A 19,120-nucleotide genomic window follows, 5' to 3' on the forward strand; every position below is an offset into this window, starting at 1 on the left:
CTGCCTAGACAGATGTAAGTATTATCCCCTCTATTTAAGCTACATGCTGACTATAGAGTCACCTTAGTAGGATTTCTGCATTCAGATTTTTGTGAGTAAAAGCTTGTTTGCACCAGTTTTTAAACATCTTATTTTATCTTGCTAACATTAAGAGCCAGAAGATGTAGTTTGTAGCCATGGAACAGAGAGTGGTTAACTAGTTTGAATTGAATCAGATCTGTACTTTTGAGTTAATTACTAGTAATTAACATAATATACATAAAAATGTTTGTCTTATCTTGCGAGAGCCAGGATTTTAAGTTAGAATTATATTTTTCATAAATTTATGTATTCATTGTACTTAACATTCCATTTATTAGCTAATTTTTATTATAGTAGTTTAAAAGACTATTATTTTAAAATAGCTTCTCTTTTAATTAAAACTATTTCACTTAGTTTTTGCAAAGATTGTAAGTGAACTTTTTTGCCTCTTGTAAAATTGTTACTCTTCTCTTTTTATTTTTAACTAAAAATGTATTGAGGTATAGCTGATATACAATATTGTTTCAATATTATGTTTATGTTGAACATAAAATTACTAGTCTTCTTGTTACACTTTTATAGACTAAATAACTGAAGTATTTAATTTTCTTTAAAAGTTTTAATTTCTAATGGAAAAGTACCTTATTTAATGTTCTCTTCTGGATTCTCTCATTCTGATTTATTATGGGAATTGACCTTTATATTCAATGAGTCACTGATAACCTGGTGAAGGTGGAGGAAGGAACCCATCTGGACTGAGATGAGGGAAGAATATGAAAAAGAGATGGTACCTGTAGATGATATTTCCATAAATTTTTCTGGAAAGCTGATAATTTCATATGCTCTTAAGCTTAGAATTTCATATGCTCATGGCAGAGGTTTGGTAGAGAAGGAGTTCCAAGAACAATTTAACTCAACAACAAAGGAGCCATTATCTATGTAAGGCATGTTGGATGCTCCATTCTTCAAAAGTACTAAATCTCAAATCTTAAGTGCTTGGCATGTAGACAATTCAGTGCGCAGATCACGATGAAATGGGGAAGATGGTAAGTTTACAAACACAGGAGGCACAGTACCAGGTGCCACTGTAGGAAAGAAAATGTAAGAAAAAGGAACGATGAATCACCTCTACTTGGATTAAGTAGGAAGGGCTTCATGGAGAAGGCATTTGAGGAAGTTACCGTTTGGGGGTCTGTAAGTTATGTCAAGTCTTCATAAGGAGGCCTGATTATGTCTCACAGTGATGTTTTCATGTGTGTGCATGCTTGTCTCCTACATTGGACAGGATATAGAGGGTGCTTGGGACAGAGCAATCAGTCAATATTTAGTCACTATGGCTGGGTGGCCACTAGTGGTAAAGAACCTGCCTGCCAATGGAGGAGATATAAGAGACACAGGTTCGATCCTTGTCGGGAAGATCCCCTGGAGAAGGAAACGGGAACCCACTCCAATATCCTTGCCTGGAAAATCCCATGGACAGTGTAGCCTGGCAGGCTACAGTCCATGGGGTCGCAAAGAGTTGGACACGACTGAAGTGACTTAGCACACACGCATGATAAATACGATAGTAAATGCTGTCTGGATGAGTGAGTAACGAGTGAATGCATGTATACATTAATAAGTGGCAGTGAGCTCCTCAAGGGTGGTGGGCCTTGAACCTCGGTCTCGCTGCGGGTACCCTTGTGCAATCCTGCCAATTTGCCAGGCGCTCTAATTTCTAGGAGCAGTCTCCACAGCCAGCGTGGCGGGGGCGGGGTTCCAAACCTCCGCCTGGGAGTGCCCACTCCGGGCGGTAGGGGGCGCCGGCGCGCGGCCGGGCGGGTCCCCCGGCACCACCCGCGCGAAGCCGAACCAGTGTCTACGCCATGCGCGCGCTGCTGCCACTGCTGCGCACCAGCTGGGCCTGGCCCGTGGGCGCCGCCGCCGCTGCCTCCGCCCGCCTGCTGGGGGGAGCCAGCGCAGGGCCCGGGCCGCGTCGGACCATGGCCCTGTACCGCACGGAGGAGCGCGGCCAGCCCCACTCTCCCGATTACCGCCTCTTTTTCAGTAAGTAGCTCGCGGGAGGCCCGCCGCGCGTCGCACCGGAGGTTGGGGATGGGAGCGTGGCCTCCATCCCTGCGTCCGGCGGGCACAGCGCGGTCGCCGCGCGGTCCAGGCCACGTTCCCTCACGCGGGGGCCCGCGCCGAGCTGCGGGAGCTGCCTGCGAAGGGAGCCGCCAGGTCCCCAGTTACGAAGCGCAGAGACGCAGGGCGACAGGCGGGGCCGCGCTGGGTCACCCTGAGCCGGGGCCGGCGTCACCTGCCCTGGCCCGCAGCCGTTAGCCCGGCCCCCGCCGGCGTTCGGGATTCAACTGTGGTGAACGGAGTTCCTGGGTCAGCCCGCCCTCCGGGTGGGCGTAACAAAGCTCCTCCCGGCTAGGGCCGCTGGCGATTGGAGAGGCAGGCGGGACTTCGGAGATGCTTGGTCCAGCCGTTCTTCTTTTATGGGGCGGGGCTCTGATGAAGGCTCTCTCAGCAGCCTGAATTTATACTTGCGAGTTTGCACCTTGAATGTGATCCACGATCAAGGACCTCGTTGGTTCCGAAGTAACCCCTTCTCCCCAAATTGAGCAAATCCAGAGGGCGAAGCGACCTAGGACCTTGACCGGGCCAGCTAAAATGGGAAAGACCCAGGTCTCCCTTAGTCTCATTTTTTTTTTTTTTTTTTTTGCACCTGTATGTTTCACTGTGCAGGTTAGCTAGGATGTGAAGCAGCGAGGTTGGTTGAGTTGCTGTCATCCCTCACTGATCTGAGAGCCCCAAGGGGAATAGTACCTTTTTTTGTTTTTTCTAAAGTCGGCTTTGCCTTGCTGCTGCTGCTGCTGCTGCTAAGTCGCTTCAGTCGTGTCCGACTCTGTGCGACCCCAGAGACAGCAGCCCACCAGGCTCCTCTGTCCCTGGGATTCTCCAGGCAAGAACACTGGAGTGGGTTGCCATTTCCTTCTCCAAAGCATGAAAGTGAAAAGTGAAAGTGAAGTCGCTCAGTCGTGTCCGACTCTTAGCGACCCCATGGACTGCAGCCTACCAGGCTCCTCTGTCCATGGGATTTTCCAGGCAAGAGTACTGGAGTGGGATGCCATCGCCTTCTCCGACTTGAGCCTAGGGTGGAGGCATATTTTATAGGAGAGAAGACTCAATTTGCATAGTTTTGTGGTTACTATCTTTGGGTTGGGAAGATCCCCTGGAGAAGGAAATGGCAACCCACTCCAGTGTTCTTACCTGGAGAATCCCATGGACAGAGGAGCCTGGTGAACTACAGTCTATGGAATCGCAAGGAGTCGGTCAGGACTGAGCAACTGAGCACACAGGCACGTGGTCATAAGGCAGCTGATACTAAAATTCCCGTTTTCTTTAAACTTTTCTCCATATTCTTTCCCATCCTTATTTGGTCAAGGCTAATGAAGTAGAGCAGAGAAGGCAATGGCACCCCACTCCAGTACTCTCACCTGGAAAATCCCATGGATGGAGGAGCCTGGTAGGCTGCAGTCCATGTGGTCGCATAGAGTTAGACACAACTGAGCGACTTCACTTTCACTTTTCACTATCATGCACTGGAGAAGGAACTGGCACCCCACTCCAGTTTTCTTGCCTGGAGAATCCCAGGGACGGGGGAGCCTGGTGGGCTGCCATCTCTGGGGTCACACAGAGTTGGACACGACTGAAGCAACTTAGCAGCAGCAGCAATGAAGTAGAGAGGAACCATTAACAGGAAGACCCAAATTTCTGATGGATTGTTGTAAAACGTTACAACAGGATGGTTTGAGGAATAGCTTTCCATAGTAACAGTGTTAACAGATTGGCAGATTTCAAAGTAGATAGAAGCTAACTCCTAAAATGGTGAAAGTATTTTAGATTTGTTATAAATAGAGTAATAAATTATGAAGTGTGTGCTGGACCTGGTAGATGTGGCACTGAGAAAATTTTAGTTATGGGCCCAAGAGTTTCATAATATCGATATAATTCGTTAAGGAAAATATAAAAACACTAAAAAATATTTTATTTGAATGTTGGCTGAGAAAAAAACAGCCTTGAGGATCCTGGAGCATGTGGTGTAGCCTGCTGAGCATGGACTTTGGAATGGAGAGTCCTAGGCCTTGATTCTGGCTCTACAATAACTCGCTGTATGCTGTTGGCAGGCCGTGGCGTCATCTCGTACATGGCCAGTGTCTGTAGCTGTGAAAGAAAGCAGTTGACCTACCAGTGCTCTTCAAGGCCCTCCTTAGTGCCAGTATTCCCTGGAGGGGATGACTAAGAGATACTCCTAACATTATCTATTAGGCATTTCTGAGGCTCTATTGACCTCTTGCTGTGGTGTGGTTTTTTTAGTTGCTTCGTGTTTCAGACTCATGACTTTTCTATAGCTGGAATGCCACAAAATATATTTTATATAAATATAAAATATATTTATATCTCATTCAATTGAAATAATTGACAGAAAAGAAGAAAAATGATTTTACTGAGGTTGATGGGCAAAAATTGGAAGGAAGTAGTTTGGAGGAGAGGCCAGGCAGTGAGATAGCCATCGAGATTGTTGGGTTGAACAATTCCTCAATTAGACGCCAGATGGCGTCCTTGACCCAGGACAGTTTATAGTTTGCTGGAAGGGGTAGGACAAAGTGAAATGAAGCCCCTTCAGTGTTAGGTGGTATGCGGGAAACAGTGAGCAATTTACTCTTTATAAAGATAAATAAATTGGATATTTGTACTCTGGCAGTATCCGTGAGCAGTAATATGGTGCAGTTCTCTCCCTTCAAAGAAGAGCATCAGTATACCGCTTTTTTTGAAAAATGTTGTTTAGTATTGTTTAGCAGTGAAATCATTTCCCACATTTCCAAATATTTCCCAAGCCTCTGTAATACTAGTGAAGTTGGGAGGTAGGCTTTTTTCAATTTCATTTCTGTAAATGGTTCTCTTTACCACCATTCAGAAGAATTAGAATAAATGATAGATGCAGTACTTGGTTTTTCCCTTTTAATTGGTGTTAAACCTTGTAGGAATAGTATTGAAGTGAGACAAGGTGATGGGGAAGAGCATCCTGGTGGTAATCATGAGGCCTCTTGGCCCTGTAATTTACTTTTTGTGGGGACTTGTGTGAGTAATTGAACCTCTCACTACATCATTTTATTGAACCATGGAAAGAGGAGATCGGAATCAGTCATTTTCCAAACTGCTTAGTTGAGCACAAGCATCCCATGGTGTGTTATTAGATTTTCTTTAAAGGAAGAGCTTCATGGTTTATTAAATTAGCAAACCACTTCCCATTTTATTACCATGGGGAGTCACCGTGTGCATATTAAAGTTCTTGGAAATTTTTATGTAACGTAACTTGTCCCAAACTTTTGAATCCCAAAGCCCCTGTTTCTCAGAACATTTGTTGACATTTTAGTAACTCTGGAGTTTCATAGAATTCTATTTGGGAAGCATTGAGTTCTAGATTAATAGTCAAAAGACTTGGGTTGTAGAGGGGCGGGATGGGGAGGGAGACGGGAGGGAGGTTCAAGGGGGAGGGGAAGTATGTATACCTATGGCCAGCTCATGTTGATTTATGGCAGAAACCATCACAATATTGTAAAGTAATTATCCTCTAATTAAAAATTTTGTAAAATGGAAAAAAAAATAGGTTGTAGGCTTGGCATCACTTGATTTCCTTTAGCTCAATTTCTCCATCTGTAAAATGGGAATGGCACTGATGATTTATAGAATTGCTTCCTTTAGCTCAATTTCTCCATCTGTAAAATGGGAATAACACTGATGATTTTATAGAATTGCTGTGGCAGCTAAACGATACCATATATGTAAAGATTATTAGTGTCTCCTGCTTGGTACACGGTTAATGTTTAAAAATACGTATTATTTCTTTTTCCCTTTTGACTTTAAGACACTAGACCAAAATTCTTGTTAGATTTTATAAAGGATGAGAACAGTGGGATATGGATAGAATTGGATATTTTGACTGTGTCCCAATTTATTAATTCCAAGTCTCAGGAGTTTTAATGGGTACTGATGACCTGTGATCTTTTGAATTAGTTGTGAAATCATAATGAAGTAAGACTTGTTCATATAGGACTAGAGACATAACATTGTATGCCAGTATTCATTTGGTAGTCTCCATGTGTTTCTTTTGTTCATAACTTATAATTCATTATTTTAAATTTTTTAAGTTTTCTGAAAGGATGAGGAGAAACTATGCTTTTCATAATTTGGATTTTTGTTACTGTGGGGTAGGTGACTGGTTCCAGAGAAGGCGATGGCACCCCACTCCAGCACTCTTGCCTGGAAAGTCCCGTGGATGGAGGAGCCTGGTAGGCTGCAGTCCATGGGGTCGCTAAGAATCGGACACGACTGAGCGACTTCACTTTCACTTTTCACTTTCATGCATTGGAGAAGGAAATGGCAACCCACTCCAGTGTTCTTGCCTGGAGAATCCCAGGGACGGGGGGAGCCTGGTGGGCTGCCATCTATGGGGTCTCACAGAGTCGGACACGACTGAAGCAACTTAGCAAGCAAGCAAGCAAGCAAGGTGACTGGTTCACTTAGAGAAATAATGCCATAGATAATTCCAGTTGCTTTTATTTAGCATGAGAATGAATCATGCAGGTTTTAAACAATGAATTTGTTTTATCATTTATAGTAAGCATATGTTTATGTTGAAATTATTAAATGTTTTCTTAACGTACATCATTTGAATAGTAGGAGCAATCTGCCATTGAATGTACCCCACATCTGGACTTAATAAAATTTACAATGAGTACTACACAAAAGGTGTGTTTTGATTCTTAAATATATGAGTTCTTATAACCTTTTTTTTTTTTAATTTTGCCTATATCATAGAACTTGAATTAACGTAATAGAACATAATGGTTATCGTGTGGATATAGAAACATTAATTGTATTTATTTGGTTTTGTCATTGCCACAGCTTCCAGTAAGAATGTCTATAAATGGTTTTAGTAATCATATGTGATAGTATGTTGGTACTTGGCCTACATGTAGCTATTTGATGTATATGATACATATAATCAGATACAGGTTTTGCAGTTCATTTGATTTTATCACTTGCTGATTTAAATGAACTTTCATTCTGAAACAACTTGCTATTCTAAGAGAAAAACATGTAGATAACTTACAAAGTGACAGAATGAAATCTCATTTCAGTCCAGTTGAAGGTAAAATTTTGACATTGTTTGGCAACATCTAATATATTTCCAGTGGTCATGTATGGATGTGAGAGTTGGACTGTGAAGAAAGCTGAGCGCCGAAGAATTGATGCTTTTGAACTGTGGCGTTGTAGAAGACTCTTGAGAGTCCCTTGGACTGCAAGGAGATCCAACCAGTCCATTTTAAAGGAGATCAGTCCTGAGTGTTCATTGGAAGGACTGATGTTGAAGCTGAAACTCCAATACTTTGGCCACCTCATGCGAAGAGTTGACTCATTGGAAAAGACTCTGATGCTGGGAGGGATTGGGGGCAGGAGGAGAAGGGGACGACAGAGGATGAGATGGCTGGATGGCATCACTGACTCGATGGACATGAGTCTGGGTGAACTCCGGGAGTTAGTGATGGACAGGGAGGCCTGGCGTGCTTCGATTCATGGGGTCGTAAAGAGTCGGACATGACTGAGCGACTGAACTGAACTGAATATATGTTGATGGGCCTGATAGAATTTGTTAGCTAATGCCTAGTAGGTATGTAGTCTGATTTTTGACAAAGTGAAATACCACAACAAGGTGGTGGGGGTGACTCCCATTGTTTTTCTCTCTCCTCATAAATATCCAAAAGTGATAGTAGGTGGATAAAAAAAGATAACCCTGAAACAACAAATAAGAAGGAGCCATTAAAGCTGGTGATTTCAGAATATTTATAAAGGAAGAAAAGCAGATGGAGGTGTGGTTATTGGTGAAGAGGCACAGAGGAAGTCCCAACTTAAGTCTGTGTGCTAAGGGTCTGTAGTTTCAGAGGAAGCTGAGCTGCTTTGCAGAACCTCAGGGTCTGAGGACATGTTGATATATGGGAGAGAGTGTGAGAGAGAGAGAGATGTGGAGCTTGACACAGGAGGAGCCGTGTAAGTTGTATTATGGAATGGCAGGCACATGGATGTTTACTATGCAGGCCTGGGGCTTAGGCCATGGACTGATTCCTTCCCCAGAGGTTGAAGGACGTGTTTGGAGATCGGTAGGACAGCCTGATGGCGTTGCTGTCCCTCTGACTCGGGGATGTGCCAGTGTCACAGCCAGCTGCTTAAGCGCACATCCTCACAGGAAGCTGGCCCTTCGCCAAGCCTCTCCCACACACATCGCCTTTCCTAGTCTTTTATTCTTAACTATAGACCAGCTTGTCAGGGATCACCTTCAGACAGGTTTTCCTCACTGCTACTGTTACCTACCAAACTGCTTTGTCGAAAGGTGACCTTCATGTGGCAAATTAATGATCAACTGAAAATTCTCCTCCCAGGTGAATTCTCAACAGTATTTTTACAGTCTAATCCTCTTTCTGCCTTGAATTTTTTTTTTTTCCCCTCCTGGGACAACACTTTCTTTTATCTTCTTTTGATAGCTTCTCCATCAGCAGTTTCCTTTGCTGGATTCTCTGATCTGAACTCTAACCTTTGAAATGGCCCAGGACTCAGTACTTTGCACATATATCTATCTTTTCTCTCTCTAGGGCAGGGGTTTGGCAAGCCCTTTCTGAAAAGGGCCAAATAGTAAATAGTTTAGGTTTTGCAAGACCGGTGGTCCCTCACAAACTCTGTGTTGTGGGGCAGAAGCAACCAGCGAGTAAAGGTATGGGTATGGCTATGTTCCAGCAAAAGGCTGTTTATAAAAGTGAGGACAGCCCTTGTGCTGTATTTGGCCTGTGGGCCAGAGTTTCTGTTGTTGCTTTTGATGTAGATGATCCCATCCATCGAGATATCCCTGCCTCCCAGATTTGTAATGTTGGCTCCCAGATTTGTAATGTTAGGCCTAGTCTCTTCTTGAGCTCAAGATTTACACATGCAGTAAATGTACTCTGTATTTCCACTGAAATGTCCCAGAAGTTAACCTAAAGTTAATGTGTAGAAAACAGAACTCCCTGTCCCTCACCCCTACCCAACTATTTCGGCCTTCACACTTATGACCAGTAACTTAGGAACCATTGTTGTGGCCAGTCTTACCCTGTATCTAGTTACTAGTCTGTCCTTTCAGTCCAGCTTTTGAAATGTATCCAGAAGACACTCATCTCTGCTGCCACCTGTGCTCCTGTATCCACGTCACGGACATCCTTCACTTGACCGATTGCAGGGGCCTCCTGGTTCTTCACCCTGCTCCACCACTGTCCCCTGAAGCCTGCTTTCCACCAGAAGTCATGACACATAAGTCTGATCATGCCAGGTCCTGCTCTTACTGTTGCAAGGTCCTGTGTGAGCTGATCCTGGGCTTCATCACTGAAGCCTTTGCTTACCTCTCTTCTTTCTGATCATTGTGCTCCAGTCTTCCTGGCCTCCGAGTGTCTCCAGATGCCCTGCGTTTTCTCGCCTCAGCACCTCTGTGCTTGCTCCTCGTGCAGTGTGCCTCCCTAGATGTCTGCTTGACCCTCTTCCTTGCTTCATTCCGCTTCCCTGGCATTTCCATATAAAATATTATCTCCTTCCGCCATTCTTTTCTTGCCCAATACCTGATCAAGTTAAAAGTATATTCATTGCTTCTATGCACCAACCCCTGACCAGAATATAAATTCCACAAAAGCAAGGACTTTGTATATCTAGTACCTAAAACAGTGCTCAGTATACTGTGTGTGTTCAGTAAGTATTTACTGAATGAATGATTTTAAGAAAACCATATAAACTAAATGGGAAAAAAGAAAAGAGAACCAGAATTTTTCAGAGTCACACAGGTATCCACTGAGATTTCAGCAAGTGATTGCACCCATTAAGAAGGAAAAGGAGGCTATGAAGAAAAGGCAGTCAAAGAACAAGAGCTTTTGGAGATTAAAATCTGATTAAGACACAAAAGTTGATAGAAGGGAAGTGGGTAAATTGGTGTTCTGTTATTTTAAGCCACCAAGTGTGTAGTAATTGTTAGGGCAGTCCTGGAAAGCTGATGCAGAGAAGTTAGAACATACGGTAAAGAAATCTACCAGAAAGTAGAACAAAATGTCAAAGAGACAGCGGCAGGGGGGATAAAAAAAAGGTAGAAGGGACATAGAGATTTACTCTAGGAAGTCTTAACATTTGGATACTATGAGTCCCAGAAGGAAACAACAGACAAAATGAAGAATTTTCAAAGGAATAGTGAAAGAGATCTAAGAATTTAAGTACCCAAGTGCTCTGAGTCCCTGACTGTTTACTGTGAAAACTCAGAAAACAGAGGCTTTTATAAAGAAGACCCTGAAAATCCCTGGGGTTGGGAGAAGGGGAAGGGGGGAGAACAGGCCACCTGCAGAGGACCAAGAACAAACTGGTATCTGACTACGAGCAGCCCTGAAAGCTCAGACTGGAGTAACGCTTCCAAAATTCTGAGATCGTTTTCCTTCTAGAATTTACCCTGGCAACCATTAATCCAGGGTGTAGGCTGAGTTAAGACACTTCAGGCATTTAAGGACTTTGGAGACTTACCTCCCCTGCGTCCTTTCTTACACTACACAAGTTAGGAATATGCTCTTGCAAAACAGGTAAAACAAACAAAGCTGAAAGCATGGAATCCAGAAAACAGATCTAAGTTGGAAATCAACAAAGCAGAGTCTCAAGATGCCAAGAAAGCATCCAATCCAGATTGCAACAGAAAGTATGATTTCCAAAGGGAGCTATTTGGTTAGAGAATTCCATAGTTTCTGTGGAAGCTGTGAGACATTTGAATAATTGATAGATACGATTATGACTGACTAAGGAAGAAAATTAGAAACACAACACAAAATAGAAGTTGAACAGAAACGGAAATTATCTGTAAGATTCTACTTGGCCAAAAATCAACATCTAGCAATGCTTCTTAAACTTGCCTGACTCGTATGCTTACTAATAATATAAATACCCAGATTTCTCTCCTTATGATTCTGATTAACTAGGTATGAGATCTGCTTAACAAGCAATCGAGGCTTTTCTGATCTTTAGGAAATACACTAACAGGGAAAGCATGGAAAACTCAATAGGATTATAGAACATTTTATCAGCTTTGAAGTGAAAAAATGTAAGTGCAGAAGATAAAAAATAAGGAAAAAGAATGAAGAAAGAGAAAAAGCCTTGTTAGTTGAGTCAAGAAATGCTGTTTATGTTTTGATGAAGCAAAGAGTAAAGCTGTAAAGTATTGGCCAGTAGAGAATTTAAAGGGATTAGGTTGCAGTCAGATGAACTAAACTTACCTTTCAGAGCTGAAATCAGTAGATAATATTCTAATATTGTAAATTAAAAACTATATGAATATATTACAGTATTTGAAAAAGTAAATTGGCAACAATTTGGTTATAGTTCTAAAGAAACAACCAGTCTGAGCTGCAGATAATGAAGTTCTAACCTAAGATTATCACTACTTTATTCTGAGCCTCTAAGAAAGGGCTGTTTCTGATGTGTGCTTCAGTTCTGTCTTGAAAAGGTGGCATGCGCTGCCACAGTGCTTGCTGTGTGTACCAAGTCTGTGCGTGGCTCAGAGGTATAATATGGATTACCCCATTCATTTTAGACCGGATCAGAGAGGAGGCAATGGCACCCCACTCCAGTACTCTTGCCTGGAAAATCCCATGGACGGAGGAGCCTGGTAGGCTGCAGTCCATGGGGTCGCTAGGAGTCGGACACAACTGAAGTGACTTAGCATGCATGCATGCATTGGAGAAGGAAATGGCAACCCACTCCAGTGTTCTTGCCTGGAGGATCCCAGGGATGGGGGAGCCTGCTGGGCTGCCATCTATGGGGTTGCACAGAGTCGGACACAACTGAAGTGACTTAGCAGCAGCAGCAGCAGCAGCAGGATAGATAGCACAGGTTTCTCTATCTATAAGTGGAGTGGTCCTATGAAATTATCCATCAGCTGAAATGTTTTAAAGAAGCAATACCTTAGGAGACCTCTTGCTAACGAATGCACAAGATAAATGGAGAGAAAGCACAGGTGCTCATGGACGTAGTTCAGAGCTCTGGCAACTTGCTGCTGAGATGCTGAGTGTAGTTCCCAGGAAAGGAGCTTGCCTGGCCACACTCACTGTTCAGGGCTGCTTGATGCCTCCATTAACAGCTGCTGAAAACACACTGAATGCTGCTTTCATTTTTTTTTTTTTTTTTTTTTGTAAAAGTTAAAATCCTCTTTGGATTTTTTGTTGTTGTTGTTGTTAGCAAAAACAGGCACTAATGTAGGTCTTTTATAAAAGTGAAGTGGCTTAAACCAAACTTTTGAAAAGCAGGGGATACCAGAACCTATCTTTAAACCCACCTTTAGAGAATCTTAATGTGTTTAAGAATCTTAATGCATTCCATGTTGCTTAGAACTCAACATTCAGAAAACTAAGGTCATGGGATCTGGTTGCATCACTTCATGGCAAATAGATGGGGAAACAATGCAAACAGTGAGAGACTTTATTTTCTTGGGCTCCAGAGTCATTGCAGATGGTGACTGCAGCCATGAAAGATGCTTGCTCCTTGGAAGAAAAGCAATGACCAACCTAGACAGCATATTAAAAAGCAGAGACATTAGTTTGCCAACAAAGGTCCATCTAGTCAAAGCTATGGTTTTTCCAGTAGTCATGTATAGATGTGAGAGTTGGACTTTAAAGAAAGCTGAGTGCAGAAGAATTGATGCCTTTGAATTTGGTGTTGGAGAAGACTCTTGGAGTCCCTTGGACTGCAAGGAGATCCAACCAGTCTATCCTAAAGGAAATCAGTCCTCAATGTTCATTGAAAGGGCTGATGCTGCAGCTGAAACTCCAATATTTGGCCACCTGATGCGAAGAACTGACTTGTTTGAAAGGACCCTGATGATTGAAAGATTGAAGGCGGGAGGAGAAAGGGACAACAGAGGATGAGATGATTGGATGGCATCACTGACTCGATGAACATGAGTTTGAGTAGACTTCAGGAGTTGGTGATGGACAGGGAAGCCTGGCGTTCTGCAGTCCATGGTGTCACAAGAGTTGGATACGACTGAGTGACTGAACTGAACTGAATGTGTTTAAGTGAAGCCTAATATAGTACTGACTTTAGAACACTTCTGATGGATTCTTATCCTTTCTTTGTATGTTAGGTCAGTGATTCGCTCTCGGATTGTGCCAAGAGGACTTCTTTGTCTCTCAGTTTGTAGGATGATGCTGATCCTGATAGTGTGTAGTGCGCACTAACTTAGCTGTAGGCATTGCTCACATTTTAGCACTTTTGTATTATGACATCTAATACATTGCTTTTTGCATACTAAATTGTATATTACTTAATTACAGGAAATTGAGAAAAGTGTCAGAGAAATCGAGTGACTTTATCAAACTCAGCAACTACAAGGCAGACTCTTGCCCTCTGTATTCATTGCTCCTGTACAAATTTATTAGTATTATGCCCATCAAAGCATTATAATTATCAGAGATCTAAGGCCTTATTTTATTTTCCCAGACGTTTTTCATTTTTTTCTTTATTATTATGTTTTTATTTAAACTATTTCATGACCCAAATGGCTTCTAGTAGGTTTGGTTATCTGAGTCAAACCATTCATTTACCTGTATATTCTTTCTGCCTTCCAAAATGGCAATTAGAACATTATTTTAATGTATGTATTGGCACTGCCTTAGTGTTTGAATATATTTAGACCCCATTTTGAAGTGATAGATGTCAAAGAACACTTCTCACAGATCTTTAGCTTTTAATGATCACAGTCTAGGCCTATTTGCCCTCATACTTGAGTAGCACATACTTCTCTTACTTCTTAATATTTGTTGAGACTTGTCCCCAGTTAACAAGAGCTTTAGGTAAACTTCACACCAAGTCAGTGTGCTAGAGGTATCATTTAGTCTTAATTCCAGGTAGCCCAGCTGTTCTTTCAAGTTTCCAGTACTTCATTAAGTTTAGTAACAAACTTTCCTGGTTTGTAGGACTTCCTGAATTCTTAGAGCTGCAGTGGTTGTTAATTTCCATCAGTGATAGGTTGCAAATGTAGCAACGTAGTAATGTGCTAAGAACCGCAGCTGGGTGATTGTTATTTGCAGTAAGTGCTCCTGTTTATACCTTAAAATGTACTATAGTTTTCTAAACTGCCTTCTTTTTTGCATGAACAGTTCTGAGCTTTAGTAGAAATACAGACTCTTTTAAACACCAGCACAGTGATGGTGCAGAACAGTCTGTCACTCCCCCAGATTTTCTCCCGGCTCCTCTTTTAAGTCAACTCCACCCTCTCCCCTCAACCTCTGGCAACCTCTGGTCTGGTTTTTAATCCCTATAGTTTTGCCTTTTCCAGAATGTTATCTTAGTGGAGTTGTTTGAATCTAGCTTCTTTCACTTAGCATAATTGCATTATAGATTTTTTTCATTTTCTTTTGTGTATCAGTAGTTCATTTTTTATTATGGACTAATGGCTGCTGCTGCTGCTGCTGGACTATTGAGTAAAATGCCATTGTGTGGGTTTAATAGTTTGTTTATCTGTTTACCAGTTGGATATTTGAGTTGCCTCCAGTTTTTGTGATTATTGAGTAAAGCCACTATAAACATACACTGAGAAGTTTTTGTTTGAGCATAAGTTTTCATTTTTCCTTATTTCTGGATCATACATTTATAAGAAACTGTCAAACTATTTTCCAAAGTTGCTGTACTGTGTTCAATTCCCCACCACTATGTTTTATTTTAATAGAAAATATGTAAATGTGACCCACTTAAGTAACTTTGTTATTTATAGAAAAGTAAATAATCTTGCAGCAAACTGATAGTTTTGTTTTCTGTTTTTTTTTTTTAATTTTTTTTATTGAAGGATAATTGCTTTATAGAATTTTGTTGTTTTCTGTCAAACCTCAACATGAATCAGCTATAGGTATTGTTTCCTGTTCTTTGTGTTGCTCATAGATGTCTTTAAAATCAGGCAGAGAATTTGAAATTTGAAGTGGTATGTGAAAGAGAAGTTTTTTTTTAAGGTGCATCCTTTTTAACTGATGGAAAAGAGCTTTATAGATCTTCAGTTCAGTTCAGGGAGAGTTTTATATCCTTTGCAACTTGTGTGCTTTTTCTTATCTTTATCATAGTTTGTGCATCGGGTCATACATAAGTCACTTTGTTGCTAGGGTGGGAGAGGGTAAATTATATTAGAAGCTTGTACAGAAAAATGAAATAATAATAGAGATATTTGCTCAGCACATATTAACTGAATGCCTACTAAGTGCTGGGAACTTTTCTGGGTTCTGAGGATCCAGTAGAGAGCCTAATAGAACAAACAGAAACACAACAACAAAAGGTCTTCTTTCTTCAGGAACTTTAGTGATAAGTGGTAAGGAAAACCCACATAGCATGAGACGAGGAAATGAAATTTTGGTGGAGTGTGGGCCATTGTTAAGTTGTATATTTCTAATTTTATTGGACAGAAGCCATTGTTTGTGTTTGTTCATTTGTTTAAATAAACTTTATTTTGGAATAATTTTAGATTGGACAAGGTTGCAGCAATTGTACAGAATTTCAGTATATATCTTACCATGTTCCCTAACATTAACATCTTTCATTACCACTGTGCATTTGTCAAAGCTAAGAAACCAACATTGATACATATTATTAACTAATTCCACATTTTATTTTGGTGTCACTGATTTTTCCATAATATCATTTTTCTGTCCCAAGATCCAGTTCAGGGTACCACATTCCTCTTAGACATTATATTTCCGTCAGTCAGTTCAGTCGCTCAGTCGTGTCCAACTCTTTGCGACCCCATGAATCGCAGCACGCCAGGCCTCCCTGTCCATCACCAACTCCCGGAGTTCACCCAGACCCACATCCATTGAGTCAGTGATGCCATCCAGCCATCTCATCCTCTGTCATCCCCTTCTCCTCCTGCCCCCAATCCCTCCCAGCATCAGAGTCTTTTCCAATGAGTCAAATCTTCGCATGAGGTGGCCAAAGTACTGAAGTTTCAGCTTTAGCATCATTCCTTCCAAAGAAATCCCAGGGCTGATCTCCTTCAGAATGGACTAGTTGGATCTCCTTGCAGTCCAAGGGACTCTCAAGAGTCTTCTCCAACACCACAGTTCAAAAGCATCAATTCTTCGGCACTCAGCCTTCTTCACAGTCCAACTCTCACATCCATACATGACCACTGGAAAAACCATAGCCTTGACTAGACGGACCTTTGTTGGAAAAGTAATGTCTCTGCTTTTGAATATGCTATCTAGGTTGGTTATAACTTTCCTTCCAAGGAGTAAGCGTCTTTTAATTTCATGGCTGCAGTCACCATCTGCAGTGATTTTGGAGCCCCCAAAAATAAAGTCTGACACTGTTTCCACTGTTTCCCCATCTATTTCCCATGAAGTGATGGGACCGAATGCCATAATCTTCGTTTTCTGAATGTTGAGCTTTAAGCCAACTTTTTCACTCTCCACTTTCACTTTCATCAAGAGGCTTTTGAGTTCCTCTTCACTTTCTGCCATAAGGGTGGTGTCATCTGCATATCTGAGGTTATTGATATTGCTCCCGGCAATCTTGATTCCAGCTTGTGTTTCTTCCAGTCCAGCGTTTCTCATGATGTACTCTGCAGAGAAGTTAAATAAGCAGGGTGACAATATACAGCCTTGCCGTACTCCTTTTCCTATTTGGAACCAGTCTGTTGTTCCATGTCCAGTTCTAACTGTTGCTTCCTGACCTCCATACAGGTTTCTCAAGAGGCAGATCAGGTGGTCTGGTATTCTCATCTCTTTCAGAATTTTCCACAGTTTGTTGTGATCCACACAGTCAAAGGCTTTGGCATAGTCAATAAAGCAGAAATAGATGTTTTTCTGGAACTCTCTTGCTTTTTCCATGATCCAGCGGATGTTGCTGACACCTTCTCAGTCATTCCTTTCATAAGTTTGTTTCTTGATGACCTTGAGACTTCTGAAGAGTATTGGTTAGGTATTTTGAGAATGTCCCTCAGTTTGGGTGTGTCCAATATCTTGTTGATAATGAGACTGGAATTATGGGTTTGGGGGAAGAACATGGCAGATGTGAAGTACCTTTATCCCAGTGTATCAGGGGATCCATGCTATGAACACGACTTGTCCACTGGTGATATTAACCTTGATCACTTGATTAAGGATACTGATCGTCAGGTTTCTCCATGGAAATGTTTTTCCCCTTCCACACTCTGTTCTTTGGAAGCAAGTCACTAAGTCTAGTCCACACTTGGGGAATAGGGTAAGCTTTATTTTTTTTGTTGGGGGAAACATCTATATATATTGTTTAGGATTTTTTCTGAAGGAAGATTAGTCTCTTCTGTCATTTTTATTTATTTATACAATCATTTATTTGTATTACTATGGATCATGTATATTTATTGTATACTTTGGATTATAATGCATTACAGGCATACCTCACTTTGTTGTACTTTGAAGATACTGAACGTTTTACAAATAGTTTTGTGGCAGCACTGTGTCGTGCAAGGCTGTCAGTGTCAGTTTCACAGAAGCATTTACTACTTGGCATCTCTGTGTCACGTTTTGATAGTTCTCGAAATATTTAAAACTTTCATTATTATAATATTTGCTATGGTGATGTGTGATTGATGATCTTTGGCGTTACCAGTACGATTCATTGAAGACTCAGATGATGGTTAGCTATTTTTTTTTTTTTTAGCAATAAAGTATTTTTTAAATGCATAAATTGCTTTTTTAGATATAATGCTATTGCACACTTAATAGACTAAATGTAGTGTAAACATAACTTTTATGTACATTAGGAAACCAAAAATTTGCGTGACTTTCCTCATTGCGATATTCGCCTTACTAACAGTGGTCTGGAACCAAGCCCGCAGTGTCTCCAAGGTTTGCCCGTAACTGTTATTTATTTTGTTGCTCAACTTGCTTTAGCTTTGGCCTTTGGGAGCTCTTTCAGGTTGGCTCCTTTCCCCTTTGACGTGCCTGTGAGTGAGTGATCGTCGCTCAGTCATGTCTGACTCTTTGTAGCCTGCCAGGCTCTTTTGTTCATGGAATTCTCCAGACAAGAATACTGGAGCGGGTTGCCATTTCCTTCTCCATTGACATACCCATAACTTTTTGTTTTTTTGAGCACTTGGTCACTTTCTGGTACTCCAGGATATTCCAAGCTCATCTTGTATTTTCATTGCCCTGGGCGTAGAATAAGCCCCTTCTTCAAGAAATCCTAGTTGTTCTCACTGGAGAATGGTACTTAGAAACCAAGATTTGGGTGTTCTGTATACTTGTTGCTACTGGAGTGTTAGCCAGTCCTCACTTTATTTATTAAAATATTTTTAAAGTCTAAATTTGAAAATTATACCAAAGAAGTAGCAGGCCAGAAGTAGTACATACCTTGACTTTGGAAATTACAAAGTGAAGATTTTCTATGGCTATGTTAAGCCCAGCTTTTGGAAATACACATTCCAATAAAAGTATGCATTCATATTTTATTTAAATAATATATACTTTTAAAGTTATTTTACATATATATTTCAGTATGCAATGAGGATAAAATAGTTTCAGTTATTGAAGTTTGTTTTTGTTTTAAGCTTACCTTAATATTAGCATCCTTATCACTGAGTGGAACAAATGACTTGTTTCTTTTATTTTGGTAGGACTTTTAATCCTTTGTTTCATGTGGGTTGTAGGTGGAAATGAGGAATTATGTTGTTAGGTTTTTCTTGGGAAAATTGACATCAGTTTTAACCCAGTTCACCTATTCATGAGCCTCTTTTCAAAAGTCAGATTTTTTTCATATTTGGAGTTTTAGTCTAATTTAGACTTTTTACTTTGGATATTTAAGCCACAGGGGTAAGTGAATGGTTTCAGCAGCCCAGATATAGTTGATTTGGTGTGCAGCAGTCCCCCTTATTTGTGGTTTTGCTTTTCATGATTAAGTGTTAAATTACTTGCCACTGTGTTCTGAGTAGCATGGTGAAGTCTGGTGCTGTCCTGCTCTGTCCCTCTCCTGGGCCTGAGCCATTCCT

The 19,120-nt window shown here is 41.3% G+C and overlaps 1 protein-coding gene across 2 annotated transcripts in view; it reads left to right on the forward strand.

The window, feature by feature from the left end:
- Positions 1–1,850: 1,850 nt before the first annotated feature.
- The window catches only part of PPA2 (inorganic pyrophosphatase 2), a 98,031-nt gene continuing 80,761 nt past the window's right edge, over positions 1,851–19,120 (forward strand). For both annotated transcript variants that reach the window (XM_070372059.1, XM_070372060.1), the window contains exon 1: positions 1,851–2,067. In XM_070372059.1, the coding sequence (XP_070228160.1) occupies positions 1,887–2,067 (181 nt within the window). In that variant the 5' untranslated portion in view covers positions 1,851–1,886. The remainder of the gene's footprint in view (positions 2,068–19,120) is intronic.

This window comes from Bos mutus, chromosome 6 (assembly GCF_027580195.1).
Source record: "Bos mutus isolate GX-2022 chromosome 6, NWIPB_WYAK_1.1, whole genome shotgun sequence".
Classification (NCBI taxonomy): domain Eukaryota; kingdom Metazoa; phylum Chordata; class Mammalia; order Artiodactyla; family Bovidae; genus Bos; species Bos mutus.